Source organism: Ambystoma mexicanum, chromosome 5p, assembly GCF_040938575.1.
Source record: "Ambystoma mexicanum isolate Mex_15411 chromosome 5p, UKY_AmexF1_1, whole genome shotgun sequence".
NCBI classification, from domain to species: Eukaryota; Metazoa; Chordata; class Amphibia; order Caudata; family Ambystomatidae; genus Ambystoma; species Ambystoma mexicanum.
In genome coordinates, this window is record NC_090930.1 from 328,370,552 (window position 1) to 328,386,941 (window position 16,390).

Below are 16,390 nucleotides of genomic sequence, written 5' to 3' on the forward strand. Positions count from 1 at the left end.
ATTTTCCAGTCTCAGTCTATTGTCTTATGAGAATAAAGGGAGGTGTGCATCTTGAATAAAATCCCACTGCTAAGCCCCATTAAGGGTCTCGGCTGCAAACAATTGTGTGTAATAGTGCGATAGGATTTGCATTTTCACCCGATTCGTCCTGTAATCATACAATCGCTTTATTATTTCTCTGGGCTTTGAACTTGTATGCTAGAATTTGTGACGGCCTGTTAAAGGTGCTAAAAGAGAAATGCTTAGCACAAAGTAATTTATGAGATATCATCCACCCGTAGTGCTTTCAGTTCCACCCTTGCCACTTGCATCTGTCTATACATATGTCTTCCTAGATCCATCGCTTTTATATCGGGTTACACAATCCTGACCTCTTCTTTCAGCTTCGACCCTCTGAGCTGCTAACTTTTTTTTCCATGCCAAGGCCAAACTGATAAGTTTTCCCCGCAGTGGGGGCTTAAAGGCGTCCCAGACAGTTGCAATGGGGACATCCTCGGGCAGATTATCTTGAAAATATTCAGTGATTCATTCTGCGATGGTAGTGCAAGAAGCCATAGCGAGTCATAAAGTTTCCATAATGTGGCCTTTCTGATTCCCACACCAAACATATCTATCTGCAGTGTAATAGAAGAGAGATCTAATGCTAGTGCCAACTCTCTAGTAGCAGAGCTGATTCCCTGGGAGGAGGTGAGAGAAACCAAGAAATAATCCTAGAATAACTACGATAGATATGTGAAAAATGCGTAGTATCTCGAGCGTGGGGGTACAGATGCATCAACTAATTGTAGGTCTAACATTGCTTTTTTAAGGGAAATAGTTTTTGATGCCTTGGACGTAGCAGCTGGGCAATATGTATCCACCCCACCCTCAAGTAGCAGATTAATCACCTCCCACAACAATGTCTGCCCACTGGAATTGAGCAATTTGGGGGCGGGAATACCTGAGCTTAAAAACTATCATGATGCTGATTCGGACCATAAATGGAAACTAGGGTTAGATCTTTGCCTCCAACTGGTATATGAAGACCCTGGTCAGCCTTAATAACCTTAATTTTTTCAAAGTGGAGGGAGATATTGATTAATATTGCAACTCCTGCCTTCTTCTGAGGAGAGAAGGCAAAATATTGGTGGGGAAACCATCAAGATCATAACCTAGGCCATTCCATTTAAACAGATGAGTCTGTAGCGCTACATCAGCTTTCAGATGAACCAATTTAGAGAGCACACTCTTCCATTTACGCTGGGAATTCAGCCCTTGAACATTTGAGACTAGTCTTGAGCCAGCCATCCCAGAAAATTCAACCATCATACTGCATTCTACAAATCAAACCTTTCCATGAGAAACCTGAGACAATTCTGCCCCCCCAGCCAGTCTACCCCAATCAACATGATAATCACCTCTCGCTCCTGAGGCACCCCCGTGTCAACCACAGCCCACCACCAAATAAACAGCACTATATGAGACACTCCACAAGCAGAGTAGACAAAAAAACAAGAGAAGAAATAACCCTGTCCGGGGTGGTTTACAGGTCAAAAATAGCTGTGTGAGGGCAAGTGCTCCTAATGGTAAAGCTTAATGGACCCTCATCAGAACCACACAAATATCACCATAGTAACCATAAAGAAAAGGCACTCAGCTGCCGAGCATGGCATACTGGACTCCCCAACAATGAAAGCAGTAAGTCAGTCCATCAAGTAGGCTGTTCTGAATACCCATCTCTCTCCAGTATGCAGCAATTAAATCGCGGCAAAAATGTTGCCTATGCAAAAGAAATTTTAAAAAAATAATTGCTGCAAAAATGTTGTGGTTTGACCTTGTAAAGGTGTACAATGTTATACCATTTAAGGAGAGTGGTGGTTTCGGGGGTGTCCTCCGGTCACCTTAGATGGTATAATGGGTCTGAGGGTTGTGTCCCCCGCATCCTTTTACATGGATTGCAGCAGCAAAACCACAGCCTTTTTGCATCGATTTTTTGTGTAAACGGCCATTTTTGCCACGATTTTAACACATGAAACCCTCTCACATATGTCCATTGAGTGCTGTCTGCAATCTTTCGGTCTGCTTTCCTCGAACGCACCTTGGGCCAGTCCATTGCACTCCAGGCCTTCAGGCAGGTGAATTTCACCCCTTGGGATATTAAAACCTCAATTGCTGCCTAGAGGGAGGTAAATTGGTGTGAGTGCCATCGAATTTAAAGAGAAGGCTGAATGGGTATCCACACCTATCTGAATACTTTGGCTCGTCAGCCATTGGGTCAGCAGTTTCATCAGTCATGCTTTTGGATAGTCCACTGTGCCAGGTCTTGGAACAACTGCAAAGTGTCACCTTGGTACAGTATCCCTAGTTGTGATCTGGCCTTCTGAAAAAGATGAGCTTTAAAAAAAAAAAAAAAAAACTCTTGTTAGGACATCTGGTTGGAGGTTTTGCCATTGCTGAAAATTGAAGTAAACTATGTGTCCAGTCAAGGGTGAGCTCCGTCTCGGTATCCACAATTATTTCCAGAAAAAGGTCTCTGACATATGCCTCTAGTTCTTGATCTGCAATTTGCTTAGGAATCCCTCTGATGCAGATATTGTTCCTTTGTGAATGATTCTTGTCCTCTTCCTCTTTTTCATCAGAGTAGACTCTATGGGTTTCTAGCGGAACCACTCTCTGCTCCAGTTGTTCAAAAGAGCTTGCCTTTTGTGACCAGGCTGTCTCAAGATCCCCCAATCTGGATTCAGTCTGCTGGACATTAGGAGCTAGCTCTTGGAATGAGCCTTTCAGTTCCTGTGAGGTGGTGGCCATTTCCTTTGAATGGATTGGTGCAAGCGTGTAATGTCACCTTTATGGCTGGTTGTGCGTCCATATCCAGATTTGAAACATCTGAACTTGTGGGGCCACTTGAGACAGATTTCAGCTGTTGGTGCATATCCTTGATGGAGGTCGCCGATGTGTCCTTAGCTTTGTTGGCCTCCATAGTGTGACCAACTTCGCTACCTCTGGTGCGCAAAATGCTCTATGTATATAAAAGTGAGCACAACAGCCTTCAACCCAAGAGAGGAAAACCAGTAAATTGAGGGCCCTCCAGGCAATGGGACTGTTTGTAGCGGATTCTTCCATCTCCTGGAATTCGCCCTCAGTGGCCAACGAAGGGATTATATTTTATATTGATATACCATCATGGGGTCACCATTGATACAGGTTACATCTTATATACCTAATTGCGGCAGTGTTTGCTGTCGCCACTTCATTTTCCTAGAAACCTGCTCCTAAAGTTACATTGGCTGATTTTTGGCTCACTGTATGCAGAATATATGGGTGGGTGCCAAGCTGCTTTCTTGTCCCCAGGGCTGCAGAGCTTAAGGAACTACGCCACGATCATCCTCCAGCCACACAATCATGTGATTTTAAGGAGATCCATAAGCCTCAGAAATATATATATATCGGCACTGACACCAGGTACGGTGCAGGACGCATAGAGGCTCCGGTGGTGGAAAAGTTTCCGAAGAGCAGAGATAGATATCTAAGATGGGAATCTGTGGGAGGAAGGAGTCCATTAGAAGAACAAGTTACTCTCTTACCTGGTAACGTTCTTTCGATGGGATGTGCGACGACGTATTCCATATCTATGACAGTAATCACCACAGCTGTGCTGCTTCGGAAAATCTTTCGGCGTCTGCGTCCTGCGTCGATGACGTCGATACGCCGCCCTCGAAGACCTCCTCCGACGGCTGACATCACTGGATGTTATAAGTAGGACGCACGACGCCCGTACCCTCAGTTGTAGTTTTTTCCCAGAACGTGTGGCACCAGTCTTCTGCCCGTCTGACCACACAAAGCCTTGCGGAAACGTAAGCTGCAATCGCATAAGGAATTCTGTAGCGGGGAAAGCAGGGAGGGAGCGATATGGAATACGTCGTCGGACCATCCCATCGAAAGAACGTTACCAGGTAAGAGAGTAACTTGTTCTTCGAGGGGATTGGGTTCTCTGACGTATTCCATATCTATGACAGACTCCCAAAGCAGTAACAATGCAAGGAGGTGGGAAAAGAATTTAGAAAACAGAAATTTAGAATGCCCAATCAAATTGCGGAGTAAAGAACCGCCTTGCCAAAGGCCAGGTCCTGCCCTCGGATGGAATCGAGGGAGTAGTGACGCACAAAAGTATGTACCGAAGCCCAGGTGGCTGCATCACAGATGTTACGAATAGGAACACCCCTCTCAAGGGCAGTAGAGGCAGCCATACCCCTGGTAGAATGGGCCCGTAAGCCGACCGGTGGGTCCTTACCCGCCAAGCGGTAACACTCCGAGATAGCCAAAATAATCCAGCGAGACAAAGTCTGTTTCGTCACAGCTTGTCCCAAACGCTTTCCAGCATAACCAATGAAGAGTTGAACATCCACTCTGACCCGGGACATGCGTGAAATATAAAAGATTAACGCTCTCCTAGGATCAAGCCTATGGAGTCTCTCCTCTTCCTTACCAGGATGTGGAGGAGGATAAAATGCCAGAAGAACAACATTCTGGCCTAAATGAAATTCCGACAACACCTTCGGAAGAAAGGAAGGAAGGACAAACTCTAAGGACAATCCTGTCACATTCTGCGAGCGGAAGTGACCGCAATCAAAAATACAGTTTTAAGAGTTAACAGTCTCAAAGGGCATGAATGCAAAGGCTCAAACGGAGCACCCATCAGAAACTTGAGACAAAGGTTCAAATCCCAACCGGGCACCTGGAAAGGTGACGGAGGGAACACATTAGTGAGCCCTTTCAGAAACTGAGAAATTAAAAGAATTTTAAAATAGGAACACTCTTCAGACGAGCGCTTAAATATGGACAGCGCCGCCAGGTAACCTTTAACGGTACCCACTTGCAGGCCCCTGAGGGCCAAAGAAAACAAAAAAGACAGACCTACAGGAATGTCACATGAAAAAGTATCCACATTCTTAACCTTGAACCAGTCGCAGAACTTACGCCAACGGTACAGGGACTTCATTGCTGGCCGTCTGGCCGAGAGCAACACCTCCATCACGTCTTCAGGGAGGTCCCAATCCTGATACCTCAACCTTTCAGAAACCAAGCATGAAGGTTGAGGGATCTGACCTCTAGATGGAGAACCTGACCCCCCTCCCATGAGAGCAGATCGTCTCGGTAGGGATGACGACGTGGAGGGCAGATGGCCAAGTCGAGAAGGTCCGGGTACCACGTCCTCTGGGCCCACGCCGGAGCAATGAGGATCATCCGGGAACCGAACCTCTGTAACCTGCGCAGTACTTGCGGGATGACGGGGACTGGAGGAAACACGTACAGCAGTGGGAATGTTTTACCACTCCACCACGAACGCGTCTCCTAAGGCTCCTTTCGGAGGAAATTCCCGCGAGCAGAACCTCTCGCACTTCCAGTTGACACTGGAGGCGAAGAGATCCACTTGAGGGGTCCCCCAAAGGGCGAAGATCTCCAGGAGAATCTCCTGAGCCAACTCCCACTCATGAGAGATCGCGCTCTGCCTTCTCAGAGCATCCGCCGTCTCGTTTTCGTCTCCGGCCAGATGAACTGCCGAGATTGAAACTTCCTGCTGGATTGCCCAGAACCAGAGCTGCATCACCTCCCTGCACAGAGGAAGTGACCCTGACCCCCCCCCCTTTTTGTTGAGGTAGTGCATGGCCACCGTGTTGTCCGTCAGGATCAGGACATTCTTCCCTCGCACAGTCGGCAGAAAAGCCTTCAGGGCAAGCCTGACGGCCCTCAGCTCGAACAGATTGACATGGAGTCTGGACTCCAACAGAGACCAACGACCGCTGACTGTCAACTTGTTGGCATGAGCTCCCCATCCCACGAGGGATGCGTCCGACACGATCGTCAGCTCCGGCCAGGGCAGCCAAAATGGAGCCCCCCTCATTAGATTGCCTTCGTCGGCCCACCACAGAAGGTCCTGGGCGACCGAGGACGGCACCTGAACAGGGTCTGACATCCTGCCAGAGGACTGAGACCACTGGAGCTTGAGTGCCCATTGCAAAGATCTCATCCGCAACCTGGCCTCTGGCACCAGAAGAATGCAGGATGCCATGAGGCCGAGCAGTTTCAAGAACTCGAACGTTGGGAGACTCTGGGCAAGTTGAAACTTGTGCACCATCTGCTGAATGTGATGAGCCCTCACCTGGGGAGGAAAACACTGCCCCAGGGACGTGTCAAGCACTGCTCCGATGTACTGGAGCCTCTGAGTTGGTGTCAAATGGGACTTCTTTAAATTGAGGGAGAAGCCCAGCCTGTGAAGGGAGTGGCAGGTGACGGACAGATCTAGGACTTGCTTGGGAGAGCGCGCCCTGATCAACCAATCGTCCAGGTAGGGGTAGACGTGAATCCCCCCTATCCTGAGGTGCGCTGCCACCACTACCATGAGCTTGGTGAAGACCCTCGGGCGCAGGTCAATCCTAACGGCAGGACTCGAAACTGAAAGTGCGAGTCGCCAACCGCGAACCTCAGGTACTTCTTGTGCTTTGGATGGATCGGCACATGAAAATAAGCGTCCTTAAGGTCGAGAGACACCAACCAGTCCTGAAGTTGAAGGGCCTGAAGGACTTGAGACAGAGTAACCATCTTGAAATTGTCCTTCCTGAGGAGTTTTTTCAACCCGCGCAAGTCCATGATGGGTCTCAATCCCCCGTCTTTCTTGGGAATAAAAAAATAAGGGGAATACCATCCCTTGATCCTCTCCACTACAGGCACCAGTTTTATGGAGCATTTCTCCAGCAGGGATTGAATTTCCAGCGCAAGGAGCGGATCCGGACTCTCCAAAGAGAGATTCCCCGGTGGATTGTCTTGAGGCCTCTGCCGGAAAGGAAGACAGTAGCCGTGGGTTATGATCTCCAGAACCCACACATCTGAAGTAATGGCGCGCCACTCTGCAAGATGCTGCGCCAGCCTTGCCCCAACTGGCGAATCATGCGATATGGCCTCATGACTGAGCTGAAGCGGCTGCGGCGTTGCCTGAGGGCAAGGAGGAAACAGCCCGAGCGGCCTTGGCACCTCGAGTACCTTGTTTTCCACCCTTGGCACTCCTACGGTGGCCCCTTTGACTAGCAGCTCCTTTCACTTTACCAAAGGATGAGTAATAACTAAAGGAACCTCCCCTCCATTGCTGTCCCCTAGGACAAAAAGGCGAAGGTTGGCGAACTGCAGCGTTCCCAACGACTGCGCTTCAGCTTTTGAGGTCTGCAACCTCTCAAGGCTCTCGTCAGCCTTGCTGCCAAAAAGATGGACACCATCAAAGGGCCTGTTGAGGAGCCGGGCCTGCACATCAGGAGCAAACCCCGACTTCCGCAACCACGCAAACCTGCGTTTAACGGTGGTCGCCGCCATGGACCAGCTGACGCAATCTGCCATGTCCAGACCCGACTGAACGGCCTCACACATGGCATCCTTGCCATCCTGAACCATGGCTGGAAACCATCCCGTTCGCCCCCTTCGGGAATATGTTCAGCCACTAAGGAAACACAGTTCCACAGAGTGTGCGTGAAACGTGACAAGTCGCATACAGAGTTGGCTGCCTGAAGCGCCATACCCCCTGAAGAAAACACTTTTGTCGCCCAGCCGTCAAAACGCTTGTCGTCCCTATCAGGAGGGATGGTAGGATACAACGCCTGCTTTGCCGGGGCCGTAGCCGCCTGCACCACCAAACTCTTCGGAGTGGGGTGCGTGGACAAGTAGCAAGGGTCACTAATGGCTGAGTGGTATTTTCGCGGCAAAGACTTGCCCACTGCCGGGAGACTCTTCGGAGCAGTCCAAACCGCTGCCACCCTTCTTTGCAGAGCCATATGGAATGGCAGTACCGGGTCAATGGGTGGACCTTGATTGAGGATATCCGTAAGATCATCTTGCACAAAATCAACTGGGGGCGCCGACCACCCCAAGTAGTCCGTGACCCTCGACATAAGGCGCCGGTACGATGACTCGGCATGGGTGCCAGGCTCAGGCCTACAGAACTCCAACTCCGGAGTCATGCAGTGACTGACGCAAGTCATCAATCTGGCTATGACCAGAAAGAATCTCATCTGGTACCGTGTCCGGAACCAACCCATCAACCCTCATCCAACTCGGAAATATAATCCATAGGCTGGAATGTGGGCATTGAATAGGGGAGAAAGACATGTTTTGCCTTGGCCAGAGCCTTTCCAGGGGGTTCCCCCATGCCACGGGGTACCTCCGACACCACAGCCTCGAAAGGCGTCGAGCGAAACGGCATCGAGCGCGGCGCCAACAACCTCGACGGCTTTGACACAGGCCTCGAGGGCGGAGCCCCGAGCGTGTCCTCCGACAGCCTGGGCGCCGACGGCGTCGACTACTTCCTCGGAGGCACAGCCTTGAAATAGTACTTCGACGACCTCGGCGCCACCGGCGTCGACGTCTTCTTTGCAGACTTCACAGGTGCACACGGGCTTGAGCGCGTCGAGGACCGGGACCTGGAACGGGCATGACTGGAACGATTCCCCTTGTCGGAGCGGGACCTCTCCCGCGAATCGTGCCGACCACACGAGCCCGAAGGCATACGAGCGGTGTCTACAGTACGGTCACGACCGACCCCTCTCGGAGGCGCAGACGGACCGGAGCCCTGCGATTCAAGAATCGCCAACATAGCCTTCCTGAAGGAAGCCCACTCCTCCGGAGAGGATCGCTTGGTGGGATAAGAAACCTGCCAACGGGCCGAGCCCTCGGAAGAGGACGGGGAAGGGGACCGATGACAGCGCTTCTGCGAGTGCCTCGAAGAGGCAGAGGAGTGGCGGGACCCACTCCGGGACCGAGACCCCCTAGACTTACGACTACAATGCGGAGAGTCACTCCTCGAATCGTCCGTTGAAAGCCCAGCGGACCTCGCCCTCTGGGGCTTGGACGCCTCACTGACCGACAGCTTCTTCTTACGTTCCCGCAAAGCCATGGACGTAAGCAACTGGCAGTCGACACAATCATCCGTGTCGTGGGCCTCCCCGAGGCACCAGAGGCAGGCGTCGTGCGAGTCTGTCACCGACATCTTGGACCCGCAGTCTCCACACTTCATGAAGCCCGGACGCAGGGTGGAAGCTTCACGAAGAATATACTTCACAATACGAACATGTTCGAAGAACCGAGAAAGAACAGAAACTCCAAAGAGTCGAGGCGCGCCGAGATCTCCGAAGCGAACACATTTGCAGAAAAAACAGAACTGAGGCGACAGGCGTCATGCGTCCTACTTATAACATCCAGTGACGTTGGCCGTCGGAGGAGGTCCTCGAGGGTGGCGTATCAACGTCATCGACGCAGGACGCAGACGCCGAAAGATTTTCTGAAACAGCACAGCTGTGGTGATTACTGTCATAGATATGGAATACGTCGGAGGACCCAATCTCCTCGAAGCAGAGTTTCTCAGTAAGGTAGCTTGGGGACTTCAGGGGGACAGCCTTGTAGATAATGCAGCAGGATTTGAGGATGATGCATGCTTGCAGCAAGAGCCAATGCAATTCGATAAGGGTTGGTGTTATGTGGTTAAGTTTGCGCAGTCCTTTGATAAGTCGTGCTGCAGCAAGCAGAACACATCTTAGGGGTGCTTGGGTAGTCCCCTGAAAGCCTTCTAAAAGGGCACTGCCACCATACAGGTGAAAGAGGACTTGGACAGCAAATCTCAAGTTGTTTTCTGGGAGGAAGGGCTTGATTTTCCACAGGTGACAAAGCTAGTACCAAGCCGTTTGTCTTCCTTGCTATCTGTTGTTTGAAGGAGAGGTGGCTATTGATGCTTAACCCAAGAGACTGGCCAGCTTGAACCTGTGGATGTCTTCGGTAGAGCTCTATATCATCTGCATATTGGTAAATGTAGCGGTCTGGCACGGAAGCCAGAACCTGTGCAATAATTTGCCAAGGGACATCAGAGAGATTGCAGATTTCCAACAGTTCAGAATGAGACGGAAAACGTACCATTTTGATGACAAAGGGTATATCAAAACTAAACTTCAGATGCCTCTGTTACATCTACTAGCAAAGTATATTTCCTGCTTATATTTAAGGCTTTTTATTGGGTCTTTCAAGTGTTGTGGAACCTTATGGGTATCAGTGCCTAGCCACTTTATGAAAAATGGAAAACCAATGTGGTGGATTTTATGCAGCCAGGAAGGTTCTGAGCAGTTCAAGGTAACGACTAAAGATCACAGAGGGGAAGATGGATGCTTGTGGGACTCCACAGAAGATGGGTAGAGCTGGTGATCTGGAGGAATCCCTTTTTATGACCTGATGGTGATTAGCAAGGTAGGATTTTAATCAGCTGAGGATAATCTCACTGATCCCCACGAGTCGATGCAGATCGTCGGTGAGTGTCTGGTGGTCTACTATGTCGAATGCTGCTGAGATGTCAAAGAGAACCATGAGGAAAGGATGACCATCATACAGAATTTTAAGTGCATTGTCCATCACCTTGATGGTAGCAGTTTCTGTGCTGCATCTGAAGAAACAACGGTAGGACTGAATAAGGTTGTTGACTTTGATGTGGTGGAAGATTTGTGTGGCTACTGCTTTCAAAAGGATCTTGCATAGGAAGGGAAGATGGGTGATTGGGGATAGTTGCTTAGATGATAGACGAGCACACCTGTGGATGACACACAGTGTAAAATAAGCAAGGCAAGATCTGAACCAGGTGAGGACGATTTCACTTATCCCCATGAGGCGAAGCAGATCGTCGGTTTGTGTCTGGTGCTCTACTATGTCGAGTCCAGGAGGCAAGGATGTTCATCATCGAGGATTTTAAGGCAAGTTTAAAAAGCCTCTCGATATATGTGAGTGCAATAGATCACTCTTCCCAGCACAGCTCAGATGTCCAAGAGAACTATGTGTGGCAGAATGCATTCTGCATTACTGAGTGCTGATGCTGCAACAAGATTGAATATGACCGAATGTACTCTAATTTAGGATGTGTGTGCATACTGGGAGAGCAACATATTACAGAATGCATTATGTCTTACTCTTTTTGTAGATATGCTAGGGGATCCCCTTTTATCGACCCAGAATGCATTTGCCTCAACCTGTGCAAATCCCCTTACAGGACTAAATGATGACATAGTTATTTTGTTCTTTTTAATCTTTAACTCCATTGTATACTAAATATGTTATTTGTGAAGGTCAATAAAAATAACAAAATGAAAACACACACAAAGAATTTACCTGGAGCAACGTATCGGCTGGTCTACCTTTAGCATCTCTTGGGTTACGTTGACGGTTGTCTGTTCGTGGCTGTTCGTCGTTCACTAAAACATAGAACATTTAAGATTTTTTCAATGATCCAACCAGCTTAAATTGAAATGTTACTATTCACTAGATCATCGGCAATTAAAACATATGAATATTTATAATGTAATTAATAGCCTACAGCATTTAAAAAATACAATTTCAACCAAACAGTAGGTTAACAACTATCAGATGAACAATGGAATCCGTGGGAGGAGCGTCCATCAAAAAGAAGTTTACCGAAAGGTAAGCAATTTTATCTTCTAATGGATCTTCTAATGGACTCCTTTCTCCCACAAATTCCTCATCTATGATAGACTCCGAAAGCAGTACAACGACCTGGATGAGGGAGGAGGGAGAGTAGCGAAGACACCACATAAACCAGAAAACTGAAGGAAAGCCAATGGGTGTCTTGACCAGATATAGAATCCAAGCAGTAATGCTTGCAAGGAAGCCCTGTTTGGCAAAAATCTTGAAAAGGCACAACGTGTTTTGCAATGCCGAGGTGGCTGGCAAAACTCGAGGTGGTGGAGTGAGCCCCGTGAAAACCTCAGAGACCTCCTTGCCGGCCAGATCGTAGCCTTCCGAGACGCAGAGAATGATCGGACGAGACAGGGTCTGTTTTATAAGAGCCTTCCCTGCTCAGGCACCTGAGTAACCAACCAAAATCTGGTCATCACCCCTGTTCGTCCAAGAGACGTAGAACTTGAGGGCCCACACTGGATCCAACCAATGGAACCGTTCCTCTGCCTTCGAAGAGCCAGGCGCAGGAAAGAAGATGGGTAGATGCATCTTTGGAGAGAGATGGAACTCAGACCACCTTTGGAAGGAAGGAGGGTGTAACTCTCAATGTTGCCTTCTCCTTAGAGAAAACCAAGGAGGGATTGTGATGCTGGAAATGCATCGGAGGGACAGGGCCTCCGTATCCTTGTCCTTTACTGCTTTTTATCATGTGTTCTGTCGTGTTTTCCGCGCAGGAGTTCATGTGGGACTCCTGGCGGTGCAGCTCTCTTACTTTTGGTTTGGTGAACGGACCCGTGGGATACCCTTATGGCACCCATGGGTGGGGGTACAACCCTGTGCCCCTAGTGCATGTTTTTGGGCACCTGTGGGTGGCCCACAGAGCAGGGTATGGGCTGGTGGCAGCTCCATGCTGAATTTGACAGGTGCGCGGAGTATCCTCCATTTTGGGATACCCCGGCCCTGCCATTGGAATCAGTTGATTCCTGATGGAAAACAAGATGGCCCCGGTGGCCTCTTGCTTTCTATTACCCATTATCTTGTTTTCCCAAAGTCCTGGGAAGCCCCGACTCTGTCCCTTCCCCCTGACTGGCTGTTGGGTGGAAATGCCATATATGGTGTTGTTGTGAAGGCCCGACCAGACTAGCTGGAGCCTTCCCGGTGATGTATGTTGTGGGTACCTCCTGTGGGTGGGACCAGGGTGAATAGAGTGTGTGACGAATATGCATTCTGTGTTGTGGGTGTCTAGTATCTGGTGGTTGACACAATGACTGAGACAACCCTGCCAGAAACCGGTATGAATGCGGCTTGGAGTGTTGAATGGCTCGGTACTTGTCCCAATACAAATAACTTGTTGTGAGTGTCTGGGGAGAAGTGAATGGCCTGAATACCTCGTGTGCCTGATTGGCTGCCTGCCTGCATGAATGCCGTAGTCGTGATTGGATGCTTGAGTGTGCCCCAGCGCAATGAATGGGAGATCAACAGTATATCTGGGGACCTCTCACTGCTAGGAATCGTGTTCAGAAGCTGAAGTCCACTACGACGAGTAACTGGAGTAACTGACACTTGACCTTGAAACCACCGCTAGACGAGAAGGAGTGCCGTGGCTCTCCCTCGCAATCTGAAGGCTGCTGTGTTTCCAAGGACTGACCCAGAGAGGACCTGGTAAGGCGCCCTCTTCCCGAGCTACGAGGGACCATCGTGCACAGCTGATCGTGGCCAACGCTGCCTGGTAATCAGACGTTCGACAGGCTGCCGACCCGATACGGGGACTGCTGCGGAACTCCAAGGAGAAGCACCAGGACTGTTGTCCGCCACTGTCGACCGCCGTAGCCGCCCGGAGCCGCCGTGCTCCCGTTTGCCTAAGAACTTCCATTGATCATCGGACGCTCTCGTCTGCATCGTCACCAGTTTGTCTCCCGCTGGAGAAGGCCCGACCGTCGACGCGCCGAGGAGCATCCACCGATGGGTTTCCCGCCACCTAAAGACCACAGAGAACGCCGACGACTCGACGCCCTTGCTGGGCCACAGTTCTTCATCATATCTTTGCGGTCCAGAACTATCGTTACTGAGGTGCCCCGCACGCCTCTTCCTTGCAGGACGCCTACGCTCTGTCGTCGACGAGCACCGCTAGGAACGAAGCTGCCACTTCCCTGCCGTAGTTCACCCTGTTCACCGTCAGACGTTCGACGACCCATGACTCCTGCCTTAAAGGGAGGGCACTCAAGAAGGGCCGTCGATTCCCTGACACCGAACGCCAAGTTCCCCGACACCTCTCGACGATCCGTGGCTCCCGTCTGAAAGGGAGGCACTCAAGAAGGATTGGTCGACGCATCGTCGGAGAACTCTACTCCACCAGGTACATTGGGGGGGTAAAACCTTAATAGGAAGAAGAAAGACCATCGAACATTATATGGACTGGGCTTGTGCTATATACCTTTATTTACAGATTGCCCAGGTGGGGGGGATCTCCACTCAGAACTGCGCCTAGCGGTAAGGTTCAGTGTTTTGCCTATTGTTCCAACCATCTTACGTTCCTGCCTATCTCTATTGCTGGTTTCCTCGTTATTAATCTGTGTGCCATTTTAACCGTACAGTTGATGCACTTTAATGAGATTCGATAACACTAGTGGTACCACTTTCGAATTGTATTTATTTATCATTATTGATTTCCAAGTACAAAGTGCGTTATTGTGATCGTTTACATACCTTTGAATATTAATGATATAAAGACTGTGTTTTCAGTAATACAGTGTGTGGACATTCCTTTGTGGGGGTTCGGGGACTACACTGTACTTAAGAACCAGCCTGCATCACCTCCTGAGAAGCTAGGCCTTGATTGCTCGACCACGTACCAATAATAGAGAATCTTGGCTGGGGTCCTCTGTGCCTCCCCTCTACCATATAGAGAGCGGAAGTACAGACAACCCCTACCAGTCTTTACAACGATTGACAGACAGAGCCTGGAGCTCACTCACCATTGTAGCGGAAGTGATGGCAACCAAGAAAATCACCTTAATGGTCAGCAGTCTTAAAGAATGAAGGGGCTCAAAAGGAGCTCTCATTAAAAACATCAAGGGGGCGTAAGAAAGTATGATGTTAATAAATGCAGTATAAGCGTATTATGAAGTCCACGTATTATGAAGTCCACATAAGTCCAATTGGTGTAAGATGGGGTATATATTTGTACCCAAGGTAAATCCAGGAAGTGAATCCACGAAGCATGGCGAACAGCAGGAGGTGCAGCAGGACCCGCCAAACAGCCGACAGTACTTACGAGTGCCTCTGTTCATATTAAATTGTCTAATGTTCAAACCATACATAAATATAATAGGTGGAGATTCAATTCAGCCCTCTTAAAGGGTGAAGAGTTTGTTAAGTTTATGCACCAACAACACTCTTATTTCTTTGCAGAAAATTCTGCTACATATAAATCAGTTCACAACAATTGGGATTGCTATAAAGCATTACTGAGAGGATACATTATAGCATATACGGCTGCTAAATGGAAAAAACTAGAAAAAGAAACAGAAGATATTCCTAAACAAATCAAACTCTTACAATCACAATATATACAAACTAACTCTACCCCTATACATCAAAAACTCAACAAACTCAGAATACAATACAACAACTTAACTACTGAATATTGGTGTGCTAATCTTTTAAAATGCAAGTCTAAGATCTATCAGTTCTCTAATAAATCTGGCAAGGCATTGGCATCATATCTTACATTTAAAAAAGATAAAGCAAGGATTACTGTCATGAAATATCAAAATGGTAATAGAGTCCTCACTGACAAGGACATTTTACAAGTATTCTACACATTTTATCAAAAATTATATATGTCTGAAACCCTCCCTAATAGTACTCATGCATCAGAATTTCTTAAAAACACATATCACAACTCATGCTAATTCCAACTTTCAATCGTTAAATAATCCCTTATCTTCAAGCAAAATCTACAAAGCCATTACAAATCTCAAAAAAGTCATCGCCCGAGGCCCAGATGGTTTTTCCATTGATTATTTTGCCCATTTTAAGGAAATATTAGTCCCCAAGCTTAATTAATTCTATACATCCTTCATTAGTAATAATAAAAGCCACTGGTTCCTTTTCTGAAGCAATGCCCATTGTATTTCCCCAAACACAATAAAGACCCTGAATGAACCCAAAATTACAGACCTATATCCCTAATTAATACCGATTGTAAGATATTGGCCAAAATATTAGACAATAGACTCATTCCCTTTCTCCCAAATTTGATTATAAATGATCAGGTGGGGTATGTTAAAGGTAGAATGTCCTAAGCGAATATAAGACTATTCACTATTATTATTATTATTCATAACTCTCCTAATCCTTATGTGGCAATAGCACTAGACGCGGAAAAGGCATTTGATAGGGTCGAATGGGATTTTATGTTTGAAGCTCTGGCCTGGCATAGGATCTCCGATTCGTTTACATCAATGGTTAAAGTACTATATTCCAATCCTACAACAATTTCTTTTATAAATAATCAAATGTCCCCACTATTTCCTCTTTATAGAGGTACACTGCAGGGCTACCATTTCTCCCCTCTTTTGTTTATATTGGCAGTAGATAGAAGCAATTAGACAAGAAGATAATATAATTGGTATTCAGTTTAAAGACATTAAGATTAAAACGGTCGCATAAGCGGACAATGTACTTCTGTTAATAAGGGCATTTGATACTTGCCTATTACATCTAAAACATATTAGACAATTCTCCCTTGCATCAGGGTATATACTGAACACGTACAAATCCAAAGTTGTACCACTTAACATACACTGTACAAGCCATCATTGTTCAAGCCTTGGAATGAAATCGTGCCCAAAAGGTATTAAGTATCTAGGTATCCAAATGTCATCCTTGATTAATAATATTGTTAACCAAAATACAGCTA

The 16,390-nt window shown here is 47.9% G+C and overlaps 1 protein-coding gene across 1 annotated transcript in view; it reads right to left on the bottom strand.

Annotated features, from left to right (window-relative positions):
• Window positions 1-16,390, bottom strand: part of FMR1 (fragile X messenger ribonucleoprotein 1) — an 821,120-nt gene that overhangs the window by 57,952 nt on the left and 746,778 nt on the right. Inside the window, exon 14 of the mRNA XM_069612766.1 lies at window positions 11,161-11,243. Coding sequence (XP_069468867.1) covers window positions 11,161-11,243 — 83 coding nt within the window. The remainder of the gene's footprint in view (window positions 1-11,160; window positions 11,244-16,390) is intronic.